General features: G+C 45.8%; 1 protein-coding gene across 1 annotated transcript in view; it reads left to right on the top strand.

Annotated features, from left to right (window-relative positions):
- The window catches only part of CALR3 (calreticulin 3), a 120,341-nt gene extending 97,709 nt beyond the window's left edge, over positions 1-22,632 (top strand). The window contains exons 8-9 of the mRNA XM_086946329.1: positions 17,648-17,740; positions 22,417-22,632. Coding sequence (XP_086802455.1) covers positions 17,648-17,740; positions 22,417-22,632 — 309 coding nt within the window. The remainder of the gene's footprint in view (positions 1-17,647; positions 17,741-22,416) is intronic.
- Positions 22,633-23,944: the final 1,312 nt, after the last annotated feature.

Below are 23,944 nucleotides of genomic sequence, written 5' to 3'. Positions count from 1 at the left end.
AAGAGGGTTAGCCTATCCAGACCTATCGGGTGCCTCTCATCTACTCTGCGACCCTCAAGGCGTTGCCACCCACGTAGCGCTTTCTGCACAACGAAAGACGCTGTCGGGTCCTGGATCCCATGAGCCTTTGCCATAAAGGAAATGGCGGCCCGATGCCTCTGGGCCGTAGCTACTGATTTGCCTGCCTGACGTAAGGAGAGCAGAAATTTCACTACAAACTCTTCCTGACCCCAAAGTTCCCCCCTAGCAGTACCCAAAAAGGCCCAATAGGAACGGAACGCCCCTTCATATGCCTTCCTCGTCCTGGGTGCTAAACTCTCTCCCACGAGGTTTTGTAGTTCGGGGCACCGAGAGACCAGAGAGCTTCGGGAAAGGGTGCCGCCACCGGGTCCGCTGTGGGCAGAAAACCCCAGAAGGCCTGCATACGGAAACGAGAAAGCGCATCAGCCGCTTGGTTCATCACCCCCGGCACATGTCTTGCCCTAAACAGTACATTCAGTTGCATGCATAACAACACAATTTCCTTGAGCAGTCTCAGAATCAATTTGCATCGTGCTGCCTGACTATTGATACACTCAACCACGGTCATGTTATCAGACCAGAACACCACAGAGTGATCACGGAACCCCTCGGGCCAAGTTTTCAGTGCCACCAAAATAGGGAAAAGTTCGAGAAAAGCAATGTTACTTGTCAAACCGCACTCGTGCCACCATGACGGCCATTTTTGAGCCGACCATTGTGCGCCAAATATGGCACCAAAACCTATACTCCCCGCCGAATCTGTCCACAGCCCCAGCTCCTCGGAGGACATCGCCGGCCTGTTCCAGACAACTCGACCATTGAAATCCGCCAGGAATGCCAACCAAATGCGCATGTCCTGGCGAACCTCTGCCGAGAGCCTCGTGCGATGATGACCTTCCTTCAGGCCGACCATGGCTTGTGCAATCGAACGGGAAAAGGGGCGCGCCATTGGCATCACTCTCAGGGCAAAATTCAACTGACCCACCACCTGTTGCAATTGACGCAGGTTTACTTTTGTTGCACGAATACATGTCTCAAGGGATAACCTGAATGTTAACACTTTTTCCTTGGGTAATCGAAAACAACCTTCTACCGAGTCGAGCTCGATCCCCAGAAACTCGAGCAAGGTCGAGGGACCCACAGTCTTACCTGGTGCCAATGGCACACCGAATTGATTCATTAAGACACGAAATTCATGTAAAGCCTGTCCACACTCAGGATCCCCGGCTGCCCCCAAAAACAGAAAGTCATCGAGATAGTGCATAACATGTTGAAAACCTGTCTTCCTTGTGAATACCCATTGCAGAAAACAACTGAACTTCTCGAAATAGGCACAGGAAATCGAGCACCCCATTGGCATACATCTATCCATGTAATAGCGACCCTGAAACTGAAAACCAAGGAGACGCTGATCGTCTGGGTGTACCGGGAGCAACCGGAACGCTGACTCGATGTCCGATTTTGCCATCAGCGTCCCGGGCCCCAGGCGATTCAACATGGCAACGGCCTCATCGAAAGATGCGTACCGCACCGAACACACTTCCGGGTCTATCGCGTCATTCACGGAAAGACCACGTGGGGCTGATAAGTTATGTATCAGCCGAAACTCACCCGGGTCCTTCTTGGGGACCACCCCTAGAGGGGAACAAACAAAGTTAGCAACCGGTGGCAAATCGAAAGGACCGGCGACGCGACCTCGAGTCACCTCTTTCCCAATCTTTACCTGTACCACCGCCGTGTGCTGCAAGACCGACAGTTGATTCTTACAATTTGCTACACCTTGAAAATCCCCCACTGGGATGCGGAAACCATATGAAAACCCGTTTCGTAACACCCCAGCGGACGCATGATCCGGGTATTCGTTGAGCCAAGGAATCATTGCCATGGTATCAATCTGGGTAGGTAAAGGCGCCCCTCGGACTATATCAGACCTGTTTGGCGCCTCCCTTACCACCGTTATCACCCGTTTTGGCTCTGCACATGGACTCAGGATGGGATGGCTGCCCACACCCCCCACACTCATGTCTGAATTTGCATGACCCCTGGGGCCTCGTACATTTCCCTCTGTTGAAATTCAAACAGATCCCCCTTTTACCTGTGTTGCCACTCGGCTTCGAGTGGTACTCGTTACCTGCACCCGTCCGAAAGGGTGTCCCAGAGTTTTGGCGGGAAGATTCCCCCCCGTTACTCCCTAACAATGGTACCTTCAACATTCCTGTACTCTCCATTTTTTGCCATGACACGGAGTCGTAACAATCCCAAGTCAAAATCGGGTCGTGTTCCTTAGCTTTTCTAAAAAGATTGTCATAGCAGAACCACTGATTGCCCCCATATGCTACGGAATGCTCCATGATACGTGATTGATAAATTGGCAACTCGGTCAACAACTCGGGCCTGCACTCTCCCATGATGGAGGTAAAAATGCCCCATGCTCTGCCCCAAGTACCAATGTTTTCGTCAACCTTAAAGGCGGCCATTTTTGCGCGCCAAACACTCGGATGCATGAGCTCCTTTTGACTCTTTACATGCTCCATCTCGTAATGATCGGTAAGCAAAGAAAAAATGTTCACATACTTATTCGCCCAAATCTTTTCCTTAACTTCCAGTGGAACATGCTGAGCCACCTTTCCCTTCGTGAAGGTACAGACCCCTCCCCCGCAATCGGCAATGGCCGCTTACCTGAACCAGACGCTGCATCTGCCACCGAACCTGGGCCTGATGCGTTAACAGAAGATGGTGCCTTCGCAGCCTCCCTAGATTCCCGCAGTTGCCTCATTACTGCGCGGGCGTCGTCAGCCGTGGTGCCCTCGCTATCTTTTCCCAACCACGCTGCCAATTGTGCCGCTAACTCGGGAGGCATATCCTCCCCGTTCACGGGGGTGACCACCACGGGGATCGGATTCCCTTCTTTCGGCGTCGGGGTTGGCTCCTTAAGTGGGGTATCGGGAACCGGGGTTTCCCCCCCGAGTGCCCCCCTTCTGGACCTCTTGCCTCTCCCACCGGGGACTGCTCCCGGCAAAGGCCGTTTCGGTCTTCCCTCCCCGTCCTTAGCCGCCACCTGCTTCTTCAAATCGGCTACCTCCTTCATGAGCATGCGGAGCATCTGATCGGTACTGACCCGCTTCCCGACTTTCTTGGGCATTCTCAGACGGAATATCTGTAAAACAAAAAGAAAGATTACAACGCTCAAAATTGGCTCTTCGTTCCATCTTGAGCTCACGTGCAGCGGGGAGGTGCAGCTTCAGAGCACAGGAACAAGAGGATGCTTTCTTGGCTTCTGCTCCTTTTATCCGTCTTCAGGGCGGGCGTAAACCCGCCCCCGCCTGCCTCCGAGGGCGTGGCCGGCCGCGTCAGTGTCTAGGACAACCCACTCTAGGGCGGGAAAAAGGCGCGCCCCGGCTACGCCGCTTCGGGCATACCAGCCGAGACTCGCCTCCCGCCCAAGATGGCTTCCCGGGGGGATCGTGGTACTCCACCATACGTTCGGGGGGACCGAATGGTCGCCCCTTTCCATAAGTTAGCAAAAACATTCAAATGCGTCCTGTTTTTCATGTTGTGAAAGTGCAGTCCACCCTCATCTGATGCTTCTAATTTTGGTCGTGTGTGTCTTAGACTAATTGAGTTGTCACGTCGTTCTAAGCTTCGTGGTGTTTCTGCAGTCTGTACAACGTCTGTGTCTATCCCTTCAGGTTCAGTAGGGGACAAGTTAGGATCCCTACTTATCATAAAAGGAATAAAAACTGTTAGTCCTATCCACATTATTATCAACATAGCTACACTACATAAGCATATTTTACAGCAAGTTTTACAACACCCAAATCTGGACCTTCCTGCTACGCTTGAATCAGACATTTTAGCTTACAGGTGGCTTTTGCAACCCCTCTTTGTCTCTTCACACCAAGGCTTCACTCGGTTTTGTCTCAAGGGGGGTCTTCGTCAGAGCTCCGATCAGTAACGGACTCTTCGTCACTTTTGCCACTGCGACTGGGCTCATCAATTTCTTCCAGCACCAAGTATGTCCATTCGGGGCTCCGATACAGTCTATTCTGTTTCTTCACTCTGTCGCTCTTTCTCAGAGACTTGCCTCGGGCTGCTTTTCTTTCACTTTCAGCCCTCTTACGGTCTTTCAGCTTTTCCTCGACTGTTTTTATTCGGAGTCTTAACCTTTTGACGTACCTGGGTGTACTTTTGCTTCTGTGACTTTCAGTGGTCGAGGACACTTGGCCTTCCTCGTGCACTCTTTTTATTTTTTCTTTGGGTTTGACAGAGTCTATTTCCCTTCCTGTCTGACTAGTTCCAGGTCTTTCATCTATTTCTTCTGCCTGGTCCTCAAGCTGGCCCTGTTCAGGTTCGCTTTAACTGGATTCTGATTCCTGAACAAGTTCGTCTATTTCTATCTGCTCTGGTTCATGCACTTTGTTCCCTTCATTTTCTTCCGCATGAACTTCAACTTTGACCACTATCTGTCCCTTTCCAGACTCCGGAGTCTCGGGAGGAGTGTCGATGTCTTGATCTGTCCCTACTTGGCCTAATTCCTGATCAGGTGTGATGTGAGTCTCGTTTACCTGACCTTCGTCCTCTAGTTCTGTCTCACCTGGACTATCCCACTCACTGTCTAGGTAAGAATATTTCCTGGTTCGTATTGGATCATGAACCTGGTCGTCGGCAGGGTACCACTCAACGTCTCGACTTGTGCTCGGCAGTTCGATGTCAGCGAGATCCGGACTCTCTTCGGGAGTCTCCTCAGCGGTGCTGCCTTCAGCTTCAGTCGCGTTTTCTCCGGTTACCCGCTTTGTGTGGCTGGCATGGATCCACTTCGGTACACCAGCACACTTTACAGCAGTAGTGGTGACAAGGATCACTTGTCGTGGCTTTCCCCACTTTGGTCCAAGGCAACTCTTCCGGGTATGTTTCTTTAACACCACCCAATCACCTGGTTGTAGCTTATGTGCTGGAGTCTTGGGCCAGTCGTCAGCTGTCTCTCCAATCTGGTGGGAGAGAGAACGCACTTGGTCACCCAGTTGCTTGCAGTATTCTAGCACCAAATCATCAGTAATGCTTAGCAGTTTGTGTCCAGGTACCCATGCTTGTCGCATCACTCTCCCCATTAGTACCTCATGGGGGCTCAGACCTGTTTTTCGATTCGGAATACTTCTCAGACTCATCAGCACAAGGGGCAAAGCTTCTGTCCAGTTCATTTTGGTGGAATCACACATCTTTGCCAATCTGGACTTGATCGTGCCATTTATCTGTTCAACCACCCCAGACGCCTCGGGATGGTAGGCACAGTGCAGTCTTTGCTTCATTTTAAAGGCCTTACAGAGCTCTTCTAGGACCTCGTTGGCAAAATGCCCACCTTGGTCTGTTTCAATCGTCTCAGGAATTCCAAACCTAGGTATCAACTCCCTGAGCAATAATTTGGCTACAGTTAAGGCGTCATTTTTCTTTGCTGGGTAGGCCTCCACCCACCGGGAAAACAGGCACACTATGGCCAGGACATACCTATATCCCTTGCATCTGGGCATTGTTATAAAGTCCACCTGCATCCTGACAAAGGGACCTACTGCCTTTCCGATGGTACTTTGTTCTACTACAGTCCTCTTTCCTGCATTAAATTGCTGACACACTAGACACCTCTGGCAAAACCTTTCCGCTTGGTTCCTGAACCTTGAATTGTAGAACACCTTGTCAAACACACGACACATTGCGTCCCTTCCCATATGTGTTGGTTCATGTATCATCCTGACCATGGGATCTATCAGGCTGTCGGGCAGCACAGGCACTCCAATTGGGTTTACCACCACACCGTCATTCCTTACTTTGCATTCATTCTCACTCCACCTGCCTTTTTCTTCCCTGTCTGTTAACTGTTGTAAGTCTTTCAATTCATCCCACGTTGACACATTATCAAACAACATCAGTTGGCAGCTGTGTCCACCCCATAACCCAATTTGGAGGGACATTTGGTGTTGGGCACAAAACTGTGCGATTTGGTCGGCGTATCTGTTCCCGGCTGTCACATCATAATTTCCGGATCTGTGAGCCGCACACTTGACCACAGCCAATTCTTTGGGCAATTGAATAGCTTCCAGTAATTCTTGTACCACCTTTCCGTTTCTGATAGGGGTACCTGAGGAAGTCATGAATTCTCTTTGTAACCATAGTTGGCCGAAGTCATGAACAACCCCATAACAGTACTGACTGTCGGTATACACAGTTATTCTTTTGTTTTTACCCCTCCTACAGGCTCTTGTCAATGCGATGAGCTCTGCTACCTGTGCAGATTTCACCTCGCATAGGTAAGAGGCTTCTATGGTGTTTGTCAATGTGACTACAGCATAGGCAGCACACAGACCTCCACTCTCATGTCTTAAACATGAGCCGTCCACAAAGATTGTAAGATCCCCATCGAGCAATGCTACCTCTCGGATGTCAGGACGGGGCTTAGTGCTGAATTCTGTTAGATCAATGCAGTTATGTTCCATTTCATCCTCGGCGTCTACATCCAGAGGAACAGGTAACAGAGTTGCGGGGTTTAAGACGTTGCACCGAGAAATTGTTACATTCTCAGCACCAATCAAAATTCTCTCATACTTAGTCAGCCGACTAGGTGTGAGATACTGGGTCTTGGTTCTTGTCAGTAGAATTACAACAGAATGTGGAACATATACAGTGACAGGATGTCCCATGACAATATTTTCACTCTGTTCTAGACTGACGCAAGTAGCAGCTACTGCCTTCAGCCATCCGGGCAATCCAGCAGCCACCGGATCTAGAGTGGCCGAGAAATAGGCCACGGGACGCCTTACCAGCCCATGCTCCTGGGTCAGGACTGAGAGCGCACAATTTTCTCTGGTGTCACAGAACAGTTCAAAGCGTTTGGAATAGTCAGGCATACCCAAGGCAGGAGCGGTACATAGACAATTTCGCAATGTTACCCAAGCGGACATGCTTTCACTGTCCCAACTGACTGGGTCTTCTACTCCCTTCTTGGTCATTTTTATCAAAGGTTTGGCCAGAGTTGCGAATCCCACAATCCACTGCCTGCAGTACCCCACAACTCCTAGAAACATCCTCACCTCTTTCTGAGTTCGGGGTAGGTCCATTGCTTTAATTATCTTGATCCTTTCTGTGGTGACTTTTCGGATCCCTTTCTCTATCTGGTGCCCCAGATATTTTACTGAGTTTTTACAGAACTGTAACTTGTCAGGGGATACTTTATGTCCTCCCTTTCCTAGGTGATTCAGCAAGGCGATGGTGTCGGTGACACAGTCAGTTTGAGTTTTAGATGCCACTAAAAGGTCATCTATGTACTGTACCAAAACGGACTCTCTGGGCAGTACTAGAGATTCAAGGCATTTCTTTAGGATCTGGTTGAAAATCGATGGACTTTCAGTGTACCCTTGAGGGACACGATTCCAGACATAGATATGGCTGTCAAATTCAAAACTAAAAAGGAACTTGCTTTCTGGATGCAATGGGATGGAAAAGAATGCGTGGCGCAAGTCAATGACAGTGAACCATTCCGCATTCCAAGGAATCTGATATAGGATCACTGCAGGGTTGGGCACAATGGGACAGCAAGGTACAACAATTTGGTTTACCTTGCGCAGGTCCTGCACCACTCGGTACTTTCCACTAGGCTTTTTAATCCCAATGATGGGTGAGTTGCAGGGACTGCTCATTACTTCTTGTATGATGTCTGCTTCGAGCAATCTGGTAATTTCAACTGCGACTCCTGCTTTTACTTCTGCACTCATTTTGTACTGTCTTGTTCTGGGGTATACAGCATTTGTTTTTATCGCTATTTTGACTGGGTCCACATTTGCCATTAAGCCTACATCTTTTCCCGTGAAATCCCATACTTCAGGTACCACTCTTAACTGAAGCTCTTCAGGTAAGTCTTCAATGGACAAGGTTTTAATGTCAGTGTCAGGTCTTACCAACATCAATTTGTACAAGCCATCTTCATCGGGGGTCTGAATTTCAACACCCTTTGGAGTGCAAAAGATGGTGCAGTTCATTTTGCACAACAAATCGCGTCCTAATAGGTTCACAGGACTGGAATCACAGACCACAAATCTGTGCATTTCTTTAAAGTTTCCTATGGAGATTTCCATAGGTTCCGTTACTGGAGTACTTATTATTTGATTGGAGACACCCACTACTTGGATTGCTTCTCCCGAGAGGGGTAGGTTAGGAACATCCACTGTTCTCACAGTGGACCGGGTAGCACCAGTGTCCAACAGAAAGGTGACGTCTTTTCCCTCAACCTTTCCTTCAATGTATGGTCCAGTCTGGTCTACCGGTAAGGAGGCGCCAAGCACGCACTCCTTGTCCTCCCCTCTCAGGCCCCGTCAATCTTGTTCATCACAGAGGAAAGAATCGTTTAACAGGTACTGTGGAATTGCTGCATTGCTTTCATTCTCTCCTTCCCATATTTCCGCCCTTTCATTCTGCTGGCCCTGATTCTTATAATTCTGTCTAGGAGCGCGAGGTACTGGCGGTAGCTTTACCTGTTGCTGGTTCTTTCTTGTCCCCTCTTTCTGCACCTGTGGATTTAACCCATTTATAGGGGCATTACCGGCCTGTAGGTGTGGACACTCGTCTCTCCAATGCCCTATCTGGCCGCACCCGTGGCAAGGAAACTTTTTCATAGCTTCTTCCCGACTCATTTTTGCACGAGGCTTCCCTCCTCCCCCAGCATTGGTACTTTGGGCATTATTATTAGAATTCAGTTTACTTAACTGCTTTTCTTGCTGTTCAGCCAATTTCACTTGTGCCCACATAACCTTCTCCTTGAGGGCTTTCTTTTTATTCTCGATCTCATCTTCGCAGTATTTTGCGTACTTAAGGACATCATCTATAGGCTTTCCCTGCCAGCTGATTTTATTATCTCGTATCCATTGGGATATTTCAGGCCTCAATCCCAGCACGAATCTGTAACTGAAATGAGTCATGTCCTTCATGTCCACATTATCGATTCCACTGTAAGTTTTAAACACTTGCAGCAACCTTTCATAAAAGGAGTGGACAGATTCGTCTCTCTCTTGGGTAGTTCTATCTATCCGGGTCCAATCGGTTTCCTTTGCAGGTACCTTTTTCTTGAGGTATTGTATGACTTGCTCATATTTCCTCATTACTTCAGGTGCGGGAGCTCCGGTTTTTTCGTCTCTCGCATATTCCTCACTACGCCAATCAATTTCAATTTTGCAGTCGGTCCACAAATCTACAGGAACCACAATGTCGAAAAACCCATCCAGGTCTTTCAATAGGCATTTCTGAACCTTTATGAAGCGTTCAACCTGTCTGTACCAGTCGACTGGTTTCTCCCGTAATTTCGGGAAGTCATTAGTAAAAGACACGATATCCTGTCGGGACCAAGGGACATGGACATATTTTCCCCCCGGGACCTCTCTCATGGGACACAATTTTTCTGCTGGAGTTACTTCTTTTAGCACATATTCTGAAGCCTGGGATTTTGCCCTGCTGTCTTCCTTTTTCTTTGCCCACCGGGTTCTCCACTTCCCTACATCCCCCCATTTCTGTAAGAGTTTTAATAATTCTTTTATCTGGATCTGTTTTCCTACCACATTCAAGCTCTCTAAGTCTTTGTCCAAAAAATCTACTCTGTAGGGTTTCTGAAGGATTTTGGAGCGACTGACATCTATTCCCATTTCTGTGGCTGTGTCCATCAGTCTCTCATGGAGCAATCTAGCATTCCGGGTAAGGTTTTTACTGATGAACAGTAACTCTTCTTCGCTGAAGGAGCTTAAACGGTCTAATCCTACATTTCCAGCCATCATTTCTTCTATTTCTATTCTTAGCTTATAGATCTCTAATGGTTTGGGTTGGGGAGTGGTCTCTTTCTCCAATTCTTTGGTCCATCTGTCTAATTCTTCTGGGGATACTACCGTGGCACTCCTAACCCCAGACGTACTTTCAATCAGAACCTCTTTTGCCCTACTCTGACTTCTTGCCCCCGGCATGCTAGTTCTAGGTTCCCTAATGGGCATATCCATCAGGACCACTGATTCGCACTCACTTTCTTGATCATCATCTATGAGCACTTCTTTTCTCGGGAGTGGAATGCTGGGAGTTGGCATGTTTGGGGTCGTGACGGGAGGACGAGGACTAGCCAGGTTGTCCCTATAAAGAGGAATAGCGGGTCCAATGGTTACTGGGATAGTCAGGGAATCTGGATGGGGATGTATCTGGGCTATGGTCCGGACTAAGTCATCTCGCTGTCTAACCAGGGCTTCCTTCTCTTGTTCTCGCAAAGCCTTTTCTGCGGACTTGTCATGCAATACTTGGGGTACCAAGGGAGGGTAAATACTTGGGGCAGTCGGAGTAATCAATCGAGGTGGGCCTTCTCCAAACGGCTGATAATTCGGGACCGTGGATTTAGGTCTGCAAAACCCATCCCCTTCACTGGTCTTACTATCCGTACCCGTTCCATCTGTCTCGCTATCCCTCCGACATCTGGGATATTTTGCAAACGGGTTTGGTGAACTTAAAGGCTCTGACTCTGCTACATAGGGAGGTGGGTTTTTCATCAACAAATCTTCTAGGTGCTCATCTTCTGAGTCCCCTACGGGCATTAAGTGATGGGTTTTTTCTTTACTTTTTCCTTTCCCTTGTTCTAATACCCCCATCATTGGAAACAAACCCTCCACCATCATGCTTTGTCTCCAATGTTTCATCTTCTGCTCTTTGGTTTCTCTATGGACCCTCGGATACCATTTGCTCACTCCCTTGTCCATCCGGGGTCTATCTCTCTCCAAAGCCTCAATTTCCCATTCTTCTAGAGCCTCGTACTGGGTTAATCTGGGTCTGGGATGTAATTCATTCATGCGGGTCCTTAAGTTAAACAGGATTCTGCCATTAAACGTACCATCAATAGGAAATGCTAGGACTCCGTCATCTGCAGTATACTTTGCCCAATTCTCTAGCCATACACAGGTATGGTACCCTTTGTCAAACATCATGAAGGAAGCAGGAGTATTCGGTGGAGGAATGATCACACCTTCCCTCGTTCTAATGGGCTTGTCTGTTTTAAAAAAATTCTTTACCTTGTCGGCAAACGACATTTTTCTTTTTATTCCATACATCATGTGCGGTCTACCTCGTATAATCTGTTCCTTATAGAAGCCTGAGTTTTGTGGGTTAGGTAAGAACTCAGGATACCACATATGCCTTTCCAGGCTCGCTTCTAACTCGGCCTGATTAATTTTGTTTACCTTTGTACTTCCAATGCTAGCGCGACTTTTATTTTGCAGAAACCAATCAACACTGCGGATACAAAATTTCTAGTCCAATGGGTGCGCGGCCTTTCGCAAGACCAGGTCTCACGCTCCGGCACTCACCCCTCCCTTACAAATTCAGCTTCACTACACACCCGCTGTCTTGACCAATACCAGCGCGGCACGGAGTGACGTCAGAGCAGTCTTCCGACCAACTCCCTCCTTCACAAGGTAACGGAAACTTTTAACTTTTCCTAAAGTGCGAGTGCAAATCTTAGTCAACAACACACAACGATTGCCACTGTGTCTGAGTGTTCTAAATAGATAGAAAAAATTTCTTTCACTACAAGTAAACCACTTCTGTCTACTTTTCATTCACTCCGGATAGACTTCTTTGCCTAACCTCACACACGAGCAATACAGACCCTGTTATTCTTCTGACTCATCCACTTCTTTCCGGGATATATACTGAGCCAGGATTTCACCAGCGGACTATGTTACTTACCAGTCAAGCCTCGGAGACCCTATTACTCCTCCCACATGTGACCCTTACTAGGTGATATCACAAGGGAAGTTTTATACAAAGGACTCGTGGCTATCAATTATACAGATGCAAAAAGATCCTAATTAGTGCTTCCAGGTATTCTTAACCCTGCGCTAATGACTCTAAACAAGTGACCTTGCCAGCTAACCGGATTCTACTCACCGTTAGCTATATACTTCCCCGGGGATTCGGACTACACTGAACGCTTACAAACAGTTCTTTGTTAATACGACATATAACACTTATAGCAGCAATGCAAAAATCATATACATTTACATAAAAACCCTTAAAACATGGCAAAATACTTGAATCAATGCAATAGAAAAATCAGCAGCACATTTTATTTTCACGGTTTGTTTATCAATTGTCCTATCTACCTATCTTAACTAGTCCTAACCATAGCTCTGCTACCAGAAAATTACTGATAGAGCGCGCAGGTCACCCGGGTCACAAGTTTACCAATTTTCCCCACACACTGGGCCCTGGCGTGAGTAAACAAGGACTGAGTTTGCGTGAACCGGGTGATTTCTTGCACGCCACTATGAGTAATTCGGGGGGTGACTTCACACTTACTGCTGATCATGTACCTGACTTACCACAGGCACATTACTCCTGACGGATCAGGAGCTAGCAGGGAATAGGTGACAGGGTTCGTAGGAAAAATTGCACTTTATACACCAAGATACCTTTATCCACACTATATATATATTGTGAAATGACCACAGACACCTGATGAGTTTTAAAGTTTTATCGAAAAGATTTCAGAATGAATATGCCAAGATGGCAAGCCAAATACAAAATAACACATCAAGAGTTATAATTAATACCACAATGTAACTATGGATTAGGGCAAGTACCATTAGCAAAATTGAGAACACTGACGAGTACTGGGATATTCACCGCAAACTTAAACTAGGGCAAGGGACATAAAACAGGACCTAATATGAGTACTTAACTAGGCTAGTTATTCTATTCTTACTGAATTTCACTGCAAACAATGCTAAGGGAAAAGGGGAAAAATGGAACATACTACTATAATATGACAATGTAATAATGTCCTACGGGTAGGGGAAAAAGTGGAATAATTCTAATAAACAATTGCATATAAGTTGCTTTCAAGGCAATAGGGCAGTATCACAGGCAAGAGTGCTTTATTAAGAAAAAGAGAGAGAGAGAGAGAGAGAGTGATAGAAAAGACGTAAACCCACTGATTGATATTTACCTAATTAGGAATGAGGACTAACCCTGGCCACGGGTCAGTTTGGAAGACGGGGACAAGGACCCTCAAGGAATGGAATACCAGAATGTGAGCAGGTACAGCTCACGGACAGTCAGGACAGGATACCCCTCAGGTTTGGGTCAGGGCTGGGCTCACCAAGGTACGACCAACACCCACAGCTTCGGATGCAACGCCTGCGTTACCCCTCTCTGCAAGTAATCCGCCAGTAACCCCGATTGGGTTTTCGAATTTCCCCAGCAAAGTGCTTCGCCAGCACTTAAGACTATTTCCACCCCTAGGAGATTGTGGAAAGCATGGACAGAGTGCTCCGCAGCACTCTAGATTGAGCACCTATAGAGTTCGTAGGGTCAGTGACAGGTCTGCTACTCGGACAAGTCGGACAATTTCTCTATGCTACACTAGGACAATTATACGGTTTGGGGACCCTTAGACCACCCACTAATTTTGCAAGTGACAATTCCCCACATTATGATTGGTCAGGAGAGGTGATTCGGTCATTGTCGCCTCCTAGAATTCAGTGTTCCCATCATTAATAATAATTTTTGCATACCCGCCCCTTGGGTTCACGTTCCCAGGCATAGGAATACAGAAAACAATACAAGTGCATAGCATATAGCAACAGTGTTTCTTCGCTCAAGGTAGGATTCAGTCTCCTTGAGAGGGTTCCCAGGCGCATTGTGCTTCAGGAGCCAGCTGGCTTGTTTCAGCTTCTGCGCAGTAAGGTTTCTCCCAGGTCACATGACAGGTTTCAGAGGAGCTTCGTCATGGCGTAGCTCAAGTGTGCCCCAGCCCCCAGAGACGCGGTACATGAAAAGTAAGCGAGAACAAATTAGAATCATACATAAACTAATCACACTGTATTCCGTTATAGGTTTTTACACACCCCTTATTTTATAACATCTGTAGTATTAAGGTTTAGTGCGAAAAGACAGATAGGCGAAAGCAGCGGTAGCAAGCTGAGAGCGTGGTGAGAGACAAGCGGCCATATTCGCATCAGTGCGCATGAGCAATACAATCCCTCCAAAATGCGAGTGCGTCACATCACATGGGTATGACCGACGCATGCGCAGACTGGATTTCTGCAAAAGCAGCCGTTTCCTTAGTGCAAGCATTGTGAGGATGAAAAGACACACAGGCAAGCCTCTCGGGGACACCCGCGTGTTGGGGAAAATGCTTAATAAATGACGGACAGTGGGATTAATAGGATTATACATTAGGCGAGGTTCATGAGTGAGAGCAAGTCGCTTTACGTGCGAATCCTTGCTCCATCACATTAATGTCACTTTCCGCCTGCCTTTTCATGGCGGGTGAACCGCCATGAAAGGGCAGGCAGAAAGGAACATCCTCATCCCTACGGTGGTGCAGAGCAGGCACCGCCCTCTTTGCAGGGAATAGCAGTCCGACCACCGCCCTGACGCCATCCGGGATCCGGTCAGACGCTGCAGCCTTTTCCCCAGATATCTGAGCTCTGACCGCTTGCATCCAAATGCAGTAGTTGGACCAATGGGCTGGATGGGCGGTGGGACCGCCACCAACGGCCAAGATGGTGGCAGTCCCACCGCCATCGTAATCAGGACCTTAATTCTGTTCAGTGTTTATGAATATCATCCCAAAGTGGTGAAGAAAAAGTAAATTCTTGTACTCTCCATTCTCCATCTTTGGAATCTTCAACTTATTAGGATGTTGGTGATTTCACCTATATGGCACATTTTTAGTTCGAGCCTGGGCAGCACTTGTCCGGCCAGGCATGCTGTATTCGAGTATGGATTTGAAGCCCGCCCACTCTCCGCCTATATTTTTCACTGGCTTGTGTCATTGTCCTTCGTAAGTGCTGGCTTCTGATTCATTAAAAGGCTTGTTAGTCCCTCCTTAGTACCGCCTTGGCTTCATTTGTAACCTCCTATGAGGACTGGCCCATTTACTTCTTTTGTTAGACAGTATGTTTATTTAGACTGTAAGCACTATTTTCTTTAATGAGTTTCTTGTACTGCAGGCACGACGTGCTTTCCTGCAACATTCAGTGCGAACTGCGCTCTTTCTCTTTAACAGCAGCCCGAGACTATCATGGCCGCTTCTTTGCAGTGAAATAGGTCTCGCCTTTATGAGTGTTTGAGCTATTGGCATTATAAATTACAATAGCTTAAACTCTTGCGCATTCAAGACCTATTACGTTGCAAATATTTTCTTGTAAAAGCACCTCATACTGTGCTTTCACTTTAATTTCATCCATGCCCCTTCCTTTAGACGAGCCGCGTCTAAAGAAAGGTGCGAGACGCTATCAAAGTGAAACCGCGACATGAGCCACTTTTACAAAAAATAGCATTTTAGTCAACATGACAAACAGGTGCTTTTTTGTGCCAAATGCTTGTTTTTAGTAATTACCATTTCCAGCTGTAATGTTTTTAGATGTTAATGCAATAGATTGAGCACCTATAGAGTTCGTAGGGTCAGTGACAGGTCTGCTACTCGGACAAGTCGGACAATTTCTCTATGCTACACTAGGACAATTATACGGTTTGGGGACCCTTAGACCACCCACTAATTTTGCAAGTGACAATTCCCCACATTATGATTGGTCAGGAGAGGTGATTCGGTCATTGTCGCCTCCTAGAATTCAGTGTTCCCATCATTAATAATAATTTTTGCATACCCGCCCCTTGGGTTCACGTTCCCAGGCATAGGAATACAGAAAACAATACAAGTGCATAGCATATAGCAACAGTGTTTCTTCGCTCAAGGTAGGATTCAGTCTCCTTGAGAGGGTTCCCAGGCGCATTGTGCTTCAGGAGCCAGCTGGCTTGTTTCAGCTTCTGCGCAGTAAGGTTTCTCCCAGGTCACATGACAGGTTTCAGAGGAGCTTCGTCATGGCGTAGCTCAAGTGTGCCCCAGCCCCCAGAGACGCGGTACATGAAAAGTAAGCGAGAACAAATTAGAATCATACATAAACTAATCACACTGTATTCCGTTATAGGTTTTTACACACCCCTTATTTTATAACATCTGTAGTATTAAGGTTTAGTGCGAAAAGACAGATAGGCGAAAGCAGCGGTAGCAAGCTGAGAGCGTGGTGAGAGACAAGCGGCCATATTCGCATCAGTGCGCATGAGCAATACAATCCCTCCAAAATGCGAGTGCGTCACATCACATGGGTATGACCGACGCATGCGCAGACTGGATTTCTGCAAAAGCAGCCGTTTCCTTAGTGCAAGCATTGTGAGGATGAAAAGACACACAGGCAAGCCTCTCGGGGACACCCGCGTGTTGGGGAAAATGCTTAATAAATGACGGACAGTGGGATTAATAGGATTATACATTAGGCGAGGTTCATGAGTGAGAGCAAGTCGCTTTACGTGCGAATCCTTGCTCCATCACATTAATGTCACTTTCCGCCTGCCTTTTCATGGCGGGTGAACCGCCATGAAAGGGCAGGCAGAAAGGAACATCCTCATCCCTACGGTGGTGCAGAGCAGGCACCGCCCTCTTTGCAGGGAATAGCAGTCCGACCACCGCCCTGACGCCATCCGGGATCCGGTCAGACGCTGCAGCCTTTTCCCCAGATATCTGAGCTCTGACCGCTTGCATCCAAATGCAGTAGTTGGACCAATGGGCTGGATGGGCGGTGGGACCGCCACCAACGGCCAAGATGGTGGCAGTCCCACCGCCATCGTAATCAGGACCTTAATTCTGTTCAGTGTTTATGAATATCATCCCAAAGTGGTGAAGAAAAAGTAAATTCTTGTACTCTCCATTCTCCATCTTTGGAATCTTCAACTTATTAGGATGTTGGTGATTTCACCTATATGGCACATTTTTAGTTCGAGCCTGGGCAGCACTTGTCCGGCCAGGCATGCTGTATTCGAGTATGGATTTGAAGCCCGCCCACTCTCCGCCTATATTTTTCACTGGCTTGTGTCATTGTCCTTCGTAAGTGCTGGCTTCTGATTCATTAAAAGGCTTGTTAGTCCCTCCTTAGTACCGCCTTGGCTTCATTTGTAACCTCCTATGAGGACTGGCCCATTTACTTCTTTTGTTAGACAGTATGTTTATTTAGACTGTAAGCACTATTTTCTTTAATGAGTTTCTTGTACTGCAGGCACGACGTGCTTTCCTGCAACATTCAGTGCGAACTGCGCTCTTTCTCTTTAACAGCAGCCCGAGACTATCATGGCCGCTTCTTTGCAGTGAAATAGGTCTCGCCTTTATGAGAGTTTGAGCTATTGGCATTATAAATTACAATAGCTTAAACTCTTGCGCATTCAAGACCTATTACGTTGCAAATATTTTCTTGTAAAAGCACCTCATACTGTGCTTTCACTTTAATTTCATCCATGCCCCTTCCTTTAGACGAGCCGCGTCTAAAGAAAGGTGCGAGACGCTATCAAAGTGAAACCGCGACATGAGCCACTTTTACAAAAAATAGCATTTTAGTCAACATGACAAACAGGTGCTTTTTTGTGCCAAATGCTTGTTTTTAGTAATTACCATTTCCAGCTGTAATGTTTTTAGATGTTAATGCAATACACACACATAATAATTAGTAAATGTTTTTGTGATTGTATGTTTCACTACTGCCTGTAATGCCTTTTTATGTCTTTTTAGGTCAGAGCAGGAAGTATTTTTGATAACTTTCTCATTGCAAATAGTGAGGAATATGCAGACAAGTTTGCAAAGTCAACATGGGGAAAAACTACGGTAATCCTTAAATCTGATACATTTGCAGTGTACTGATTCTGCCACTTGCTCAGAGCATGGACAACTACAAATAGAACAAATCAAAGAGGGAACTTACACGTTCTCTGTCGTGTCGAGATCCAGAGGTGCAATTTTATTTGTGAGTTGGGGATTAGGGCAAAAACAAACACAATGTATTAGCTATAGGTTATGTGTTTTTACTGCCCAGCATCTTCCATCCACACCTAGCAGTGTGATACTGTTTCTAAAGATCACTCCCTCACCACCTTTCCACTCAGGTGGGATTTTTCTTTTTTATTTAGCGCCATACAATGGGCTAAAATAGCTTAAATTGTATTTGCACACTTTATAGCACCTATGCCTTTTAATTGCTGAGAGCAAATGACTTTTGCTTGCAGTTTGCACACACTTCCCACCAATGATTAGTTTGTGTTAAAAGGCTGTGCAAAACAGGAAAATTAGCTGATTTGATATACAAATAGAGTGCAGCCAAAATTTGCACATGGCATTCCCTGCTGTTTGCCACAGTTGTGAATTGGGGTAAAGTGTATGATAGCATTGCGGGTTGTTTTTGCTCCCAGATTTACCGATCATTCTAATTTACACGCGTGCTTACTTCCTCTGCCATCCTATATACTGGTTTTAAGTTTGATGTTCTTCGCTTTAATCTGTGAGTTGTAGGCCATGCTTCTCCTTCACGACGAAAATAGGTACTGTCAGTGGCACAGTACCCTTGGAGTGAATGTGGCTATAGGGGCATTGCCCCGTCTGTTGTAGTGGGGTATTAGTACATTCCTACATGAAAATTAGTATATGCTAATCTGGAACACAGGCGGCAGGTAGACCTGTATACATGTTTTCTGTTTTGTGTTGTCTGACAAAGACCCTGAAGTTTAAGACTGGGATAACTGAGACAGTAGCAATAAAATAGCGGGCATCCATATAGATTCATAGCGGCCTGACCAAGAGCGCTGAAACATGCCAACTCATATTAGGGTGCAGGGATACTAAATTCCTTTAAGAACACTTGCTAAAGATGTTTAACTATACTAGAGGCGCTTGATATTAAAGGGATACTAGGGTATCCTCCAGATATTTTTAGCATTTCTCTAGAGGACCCCCATCGGATGTAATATCACTAGTGCTCTCTGCCTCATGGTGGGGCCTATCCTGGTTTAAAGGGACCAGGTGGAGACTCAGTGATGAAACATGACACCAATAGTGTGTGTGAGGATCATCAAAACCTAAGTTATGTCTTATCTTCGAGGTCTTGAGTCTAGCCGAATGGTGACTAGTTAAAATGGGTTATAGGATATTCCTAGAGTGATATGTAGCACCAGGGAGACAATATCCTTTATGCCACCAGATCTCTCTCAACTTCCCAGATTTAGAAAGAAAATTCTGGGGATTGGTGTAACGCTAATTTAAGTCACGTTTGCTGCCTTTTAACCTACTCATAGTTAGAATGAGTTGGACCCTTCCAGAGAAAGGCACTCCTAGCCCTTGATGGACGAGATTAAGGCCTTTGCAATTGAAAATACTTTTTTATAATTTGCCAAATATAAGGCCCTATTAGGTTGGCGGACGGACCTGCGTCCGTCTGCCTCCCCCGAGGTGGAGGGACCGTTCGCAGGGGCAGCGGCGTTCCCTCCCTCGGAATTAGGATGTGACCGCCACCCTGGCGGTCACATCCCGTATAGTTAACATTGCGGCGGGTGCCCTCCGCAATGTTAAATATGCATGTTTTCCCTCTGCATGCATAAAGCTGTTTTGTGCATGCAAAGGCAGGGGGGTACCATAGGTACCCCCCATGTGCACCCTCCACCCCCCAACACCCCTTGGTGCCCGCAACAGGCCCCCAAACACAAAAAAGACCACACGCTTTTCCACGGCGGAAAAGCCGCCACGGATGTTTTCTGCCCCATCCTAATTTGGCTGGCGGTGTCTGATAGACACCGCCACCATATTAGAGCTTTTCCGCCACGGTCGGAAGGCGACCGCGGCGGAAAAGCGGCGGACAGTCTTCCCGTCCGCCGATGACCCCCAGCCATCCTAATCTGGCGGGGGGTCTTTGAAGGCACCGTAGCGGTGAATCCTTATCCTCCGGGCCGGCGGTGGCTTCCGCCGGCCTAGAGGATGCGGATTCACTGCAATCCTAATCGGCCCCATAATTTGTCACAGCAAATCCAAATGTTTTGCTCAATGTGCCTTCTGACTTTCGCCTAAGGGATACTGTGCTTCTAAGATTCATCTTCAGCTGCAGAAAAGACACTACATTCCATAATGTGCTCAGGTGCCTGACATTCTGCATTGATAGGACAAAGAATATGAGGATCTCTTGTCAACCTTTTGTTACCTTTCTGAACCCAGAAAGAAGTAATTCACTCATGCGGCGAGATAGATTTCTGCCTGAATTTCTTTCTGCCGAAGGAAGGTGAACCATATCCTTGCAGAGAAAGTGACTGTTCTCTCTGAGAATGTGGTGATGTATGCCAGCATGTAACTCCTTGATTTCCACTGGGCTGCCCCTTGGAGGACAGGCAGGGATTCACAGACACTTCAGCCTGGGCACAAAGGCAGTGGGTGATTCTTCGGTGGGCAAAGTATGTCTTTGTTTCACTAGAGGCGAGTCTGCTACCCACTTTTTTCTTTTATGTGCAAAAGTGATTATTGCATATTTTTTAGGCTATAATCTGTAAAAGATTCAATGATGGCGAACAAATAAAAGTATTTCCTTGTAAATCCAGTTTTTATAGATTAAAATACTGTGGATTCGCAGTTTGATGACAGGGAATGTTTGAAATGTGTAAGTACAAAAGACACCGATATAAAGGAAGTGCAGTTATAGGTAATGCACTTTAAGTACAAGACAGTGTTAAGATTGATGCTAAGGATAGCACCAGCGGGCATTAAAATTGTTCTCAAAATAAACTTGGTCAAGCATTAAAATTCAGTTGACTTATGGCAGCAAAATCCTTGCATTGGACTTGGCATTAAAGGAAGAGGGCCTAATATTCCTCTTTCTGGAGGTCATATATTGCCTGAGAGTTAGCAGGGTGGGCCTTTCTCAATAGGATAATTTTTAAGGTGCCCTAAGAGGCACACATGTTAGATGGTACATTCAGTGCAAGGTTGTGGCTGTTTCAGATATAGATTCTTACCATTTAACTATTTTATTTCTGGATGTCTGCTTGGTGTGGTAGTACTGTGTTTCAGATTCCTTTATGGTATGCAATGGATAGATTGCTTCTGAACCTATGAAACTTCTGTGCCCCATCAGGGGCGGCTCTGGGCTCAAGGCGGCCCTGGGCAGGGAGCGTAGGTAGGAGGCCCGGAAGAGGGGGTCCGGGCGGTGCCGAGCGCGGAGTCCATTGAAGAGGGGGAGGGGGTCAGGGTGTTTGGAAGAGGAACAGAGCCGGAGGCCGCCAAATCCCTGCCAGGGGCCACCACGCAAATATGTATCCATCCTCAGAGGATTATTATATTAAGGATATATATTGGTGTGGCGGACCCTGGGGTTTGGTGGCCCTGTGCAGGTGCACAGCTTGCACATTCCTAAGGCCACCCCTGGCTCCATTAACGTTTAGTAGAGTGCCAAAGAAATTATGAAGCAGTTGTGGTGTGATATGCTATCTGTAGTTCAAGGCACAGTCTTGAAGTTCATGTGTGAATCCTTAGGAGTTTCAGTAGTTCTGCTTTGGAAACCAATGCATGTTTAATGTTGCAGTAGTTGAAGAAGGAAACCACTAACCCTCTTGAATAATCTACCTGATGACTTGATTTTAATAATGGGAAGGTTGTATAAGCATCATGAACTGTAGATTGGTGTTTTAATGTTTTGCAAGAAGCAGATGTCAGTATCAAATAGATGCTTAGATATTTGGTTGTGGTTGATGTACAGTGTGTTTTCTTTTCCTTTGTTCTGTCTTTTCAGACCATTTTTTTACATTATGCCATTACAGGCTCGCTTATAACCTGCCTGAACAATCTTTAAAAATAGGATGCCAAAACATTCTAGCAGTGATAAAGTTTGTACTCCACAATCATATAACCAATTTTAACATATGTCAAAAGCATGTGGAATCGTGCGTGCAACAGATTTGGCCCATGTTTTGTATGCTTAATTACTAACTTTTCTTGGTTTTGTGCTTAGTGCTAACACTGGCTAACATCTGGGGAGGCTATAGAAGCAAGTTCAAACAGTGAACAAACACAGCTTGCTCTTTTCTAACTCAGTTTAACTCTTAATAACTTGTGGGGGGAACAAGTGCACCCTGTTTCAGTGCTCTTAATGAGTGATATCACCAAGCAGCATGGTCTCTGAAGAAGATAGGGCTACGAAAGAATCAACTGATTGGTTTCCTATACTCCCAGTTATTCAAAACAATCCATACTTTAGTGACCTATCATATTCTGCCCTAAATTCCACTAAAGTATTGAAAATGCACGTTTCTCCGCTAGAAGAGTAAGTGAAATAAAATTACTCTCAGTACCTCCTCTGTATACTGAAATGGAAAATATAATTTTACCATAACTATATAGTGATTTTCTTTAATGTATGTACCTTCTTCAGGGCTTTAGAATACAGATTCTATAAAGAAGGGCTGAAGCAAGGGAATCCATCTGCACTTATCTTCTCTTGAAAAATAAACTTAACTTGATGTTGTAACTTTTAGGTGGCTGAAAAGAATATGAAAGATAAACTTGACCAAATACTTCAAGAAAAGCGAAAGAGACAAGAAGAGGAGAGGAAACAAAGGATTCAGGAGCAAGGATATGACGATTTTGTTTATGAGCAGGAGCAGGATGACGAAGATGAATATCACGAAAGTGATGATGATGAGGAAAATGATAGAGATTATCTTTTGCATCGATCAAGGGACGAAATGTAACTTGTATACCTTTAACTTCATAATTGGTTCCAAGGATTCCCACTCATTAAATCATTTCTTTATATTTTAACTTGCCAGTGGTCTATTGGTGTGATTTTGTTTCATTCAGTCTCATCATATTTAATTGAAGAATGTATGTTCTTTGTGAAGTAATTTGTTTCTTAGAACCTGTTGACAGAACTCTTTTCATTTAAAGAATTTTTGTCAAAAACAGGGTCTTGTCGTTTATGATAAAGTAACGTGCAGAGCTCATTAAAACACGTCTTACAGCTATAATATTAGATCATTTATCTAGTTTGGATTTGTTTTGTATTTTTGGCACTGTTTTTACTAGCAATCAAGGCACAGAGTGTGGCAATAGCAGTTCTTTCAGAGAAACATCAACATTTGGCTTCATTTATGAAAACAAAGCTCATAAAAATGTAATTGTTTTAAGGCAGTGCAGCTTCAAACTTGGCTTACCTTGTATCTTGCTCCTCTGTTTGAATGGATGGAACAACCAGAGGCTAGGTGGCACAACACTATTTCACCGCACAAAAGTTTTACAATTCTGCGCGGTGCATTGCACAGATCAGCTGCAGCCTGCGGTTCATCGTCGGAATCCATACAAAACCCACCTATCATTCTAACTGTGCGACATTGAAAAATCTAACCTTGTTTCCATGGACGATAGATCTTAGAAAGCTTTGCTGTTTAGTCACAAAAACCCAGCAACATATGTGCAGTGCTTTAAGTAGTGCTAGTCCGGTTCTTCCTATCAGAGACAGTCATGTGACTTCACTTTATTGTGTAGTCCTGCTTATAAACTTTCACTACCAACAGCTTCGTATTCATGCATTGTTTGATTACCTCTGTGTACTGCAACTCTTGGTGCTTGTTTGCTGACCTAGGTATGCCTTGTATCTGCTAGAGCTGTGTTCTGCTACAGAGCTGGCTTCTGCAGATTTCTTCAAGGCATGCATTGCATTTCATGTTCCTCTCTAGTCTGTATTGGGCCTGCAATCTGTTGCTTCTCTTTATGATCTCTTTCTGTTTTGCTTCCTACTTTATTTGCTGTTTGTGTGCTTCCAATTTCCTTTTATCCTCTCTTGATTCCCTGTGTTTCTGATCTCTGTGTCCCTTCTGCTTACTCCGAGTGTTTCTGTCCTTGGCGCCTGTGTCTGCTTGCTTCCTTCTATTTAATCTGCTTTTCATTCATTTTGTTGTTTTGCCCTTTTGTCTTGAAAGTCTTGTACTTGCATTCCTGTTTCTTATGTCTTGCCTGCACTTGTTTACTTAAAGCAGTCTTCTATCTAATACTTGCCTTGTACTC

The sequence above is a fragment of the Lissotriton vulgaris genome, chromosome 12, assembly GCF_964263255.1.
Source record: "Lissotriton vulgaris chromosome 12, aLisVul1.2, whole genome shotgun sequence".
Classification (NCBI taxonomy): domain Eukaryota; kingdom Metazoa; phylum Chordata; class Amphibia; order Caudata; family Salamandridae; genus Lissotriton; species Lissotriton vulgaris.
The sequence above is the reverse complement of the archived record's forward strand: the minus strand, read 5'-3'. Positions and strand labels throughout refer to the sequence as shown.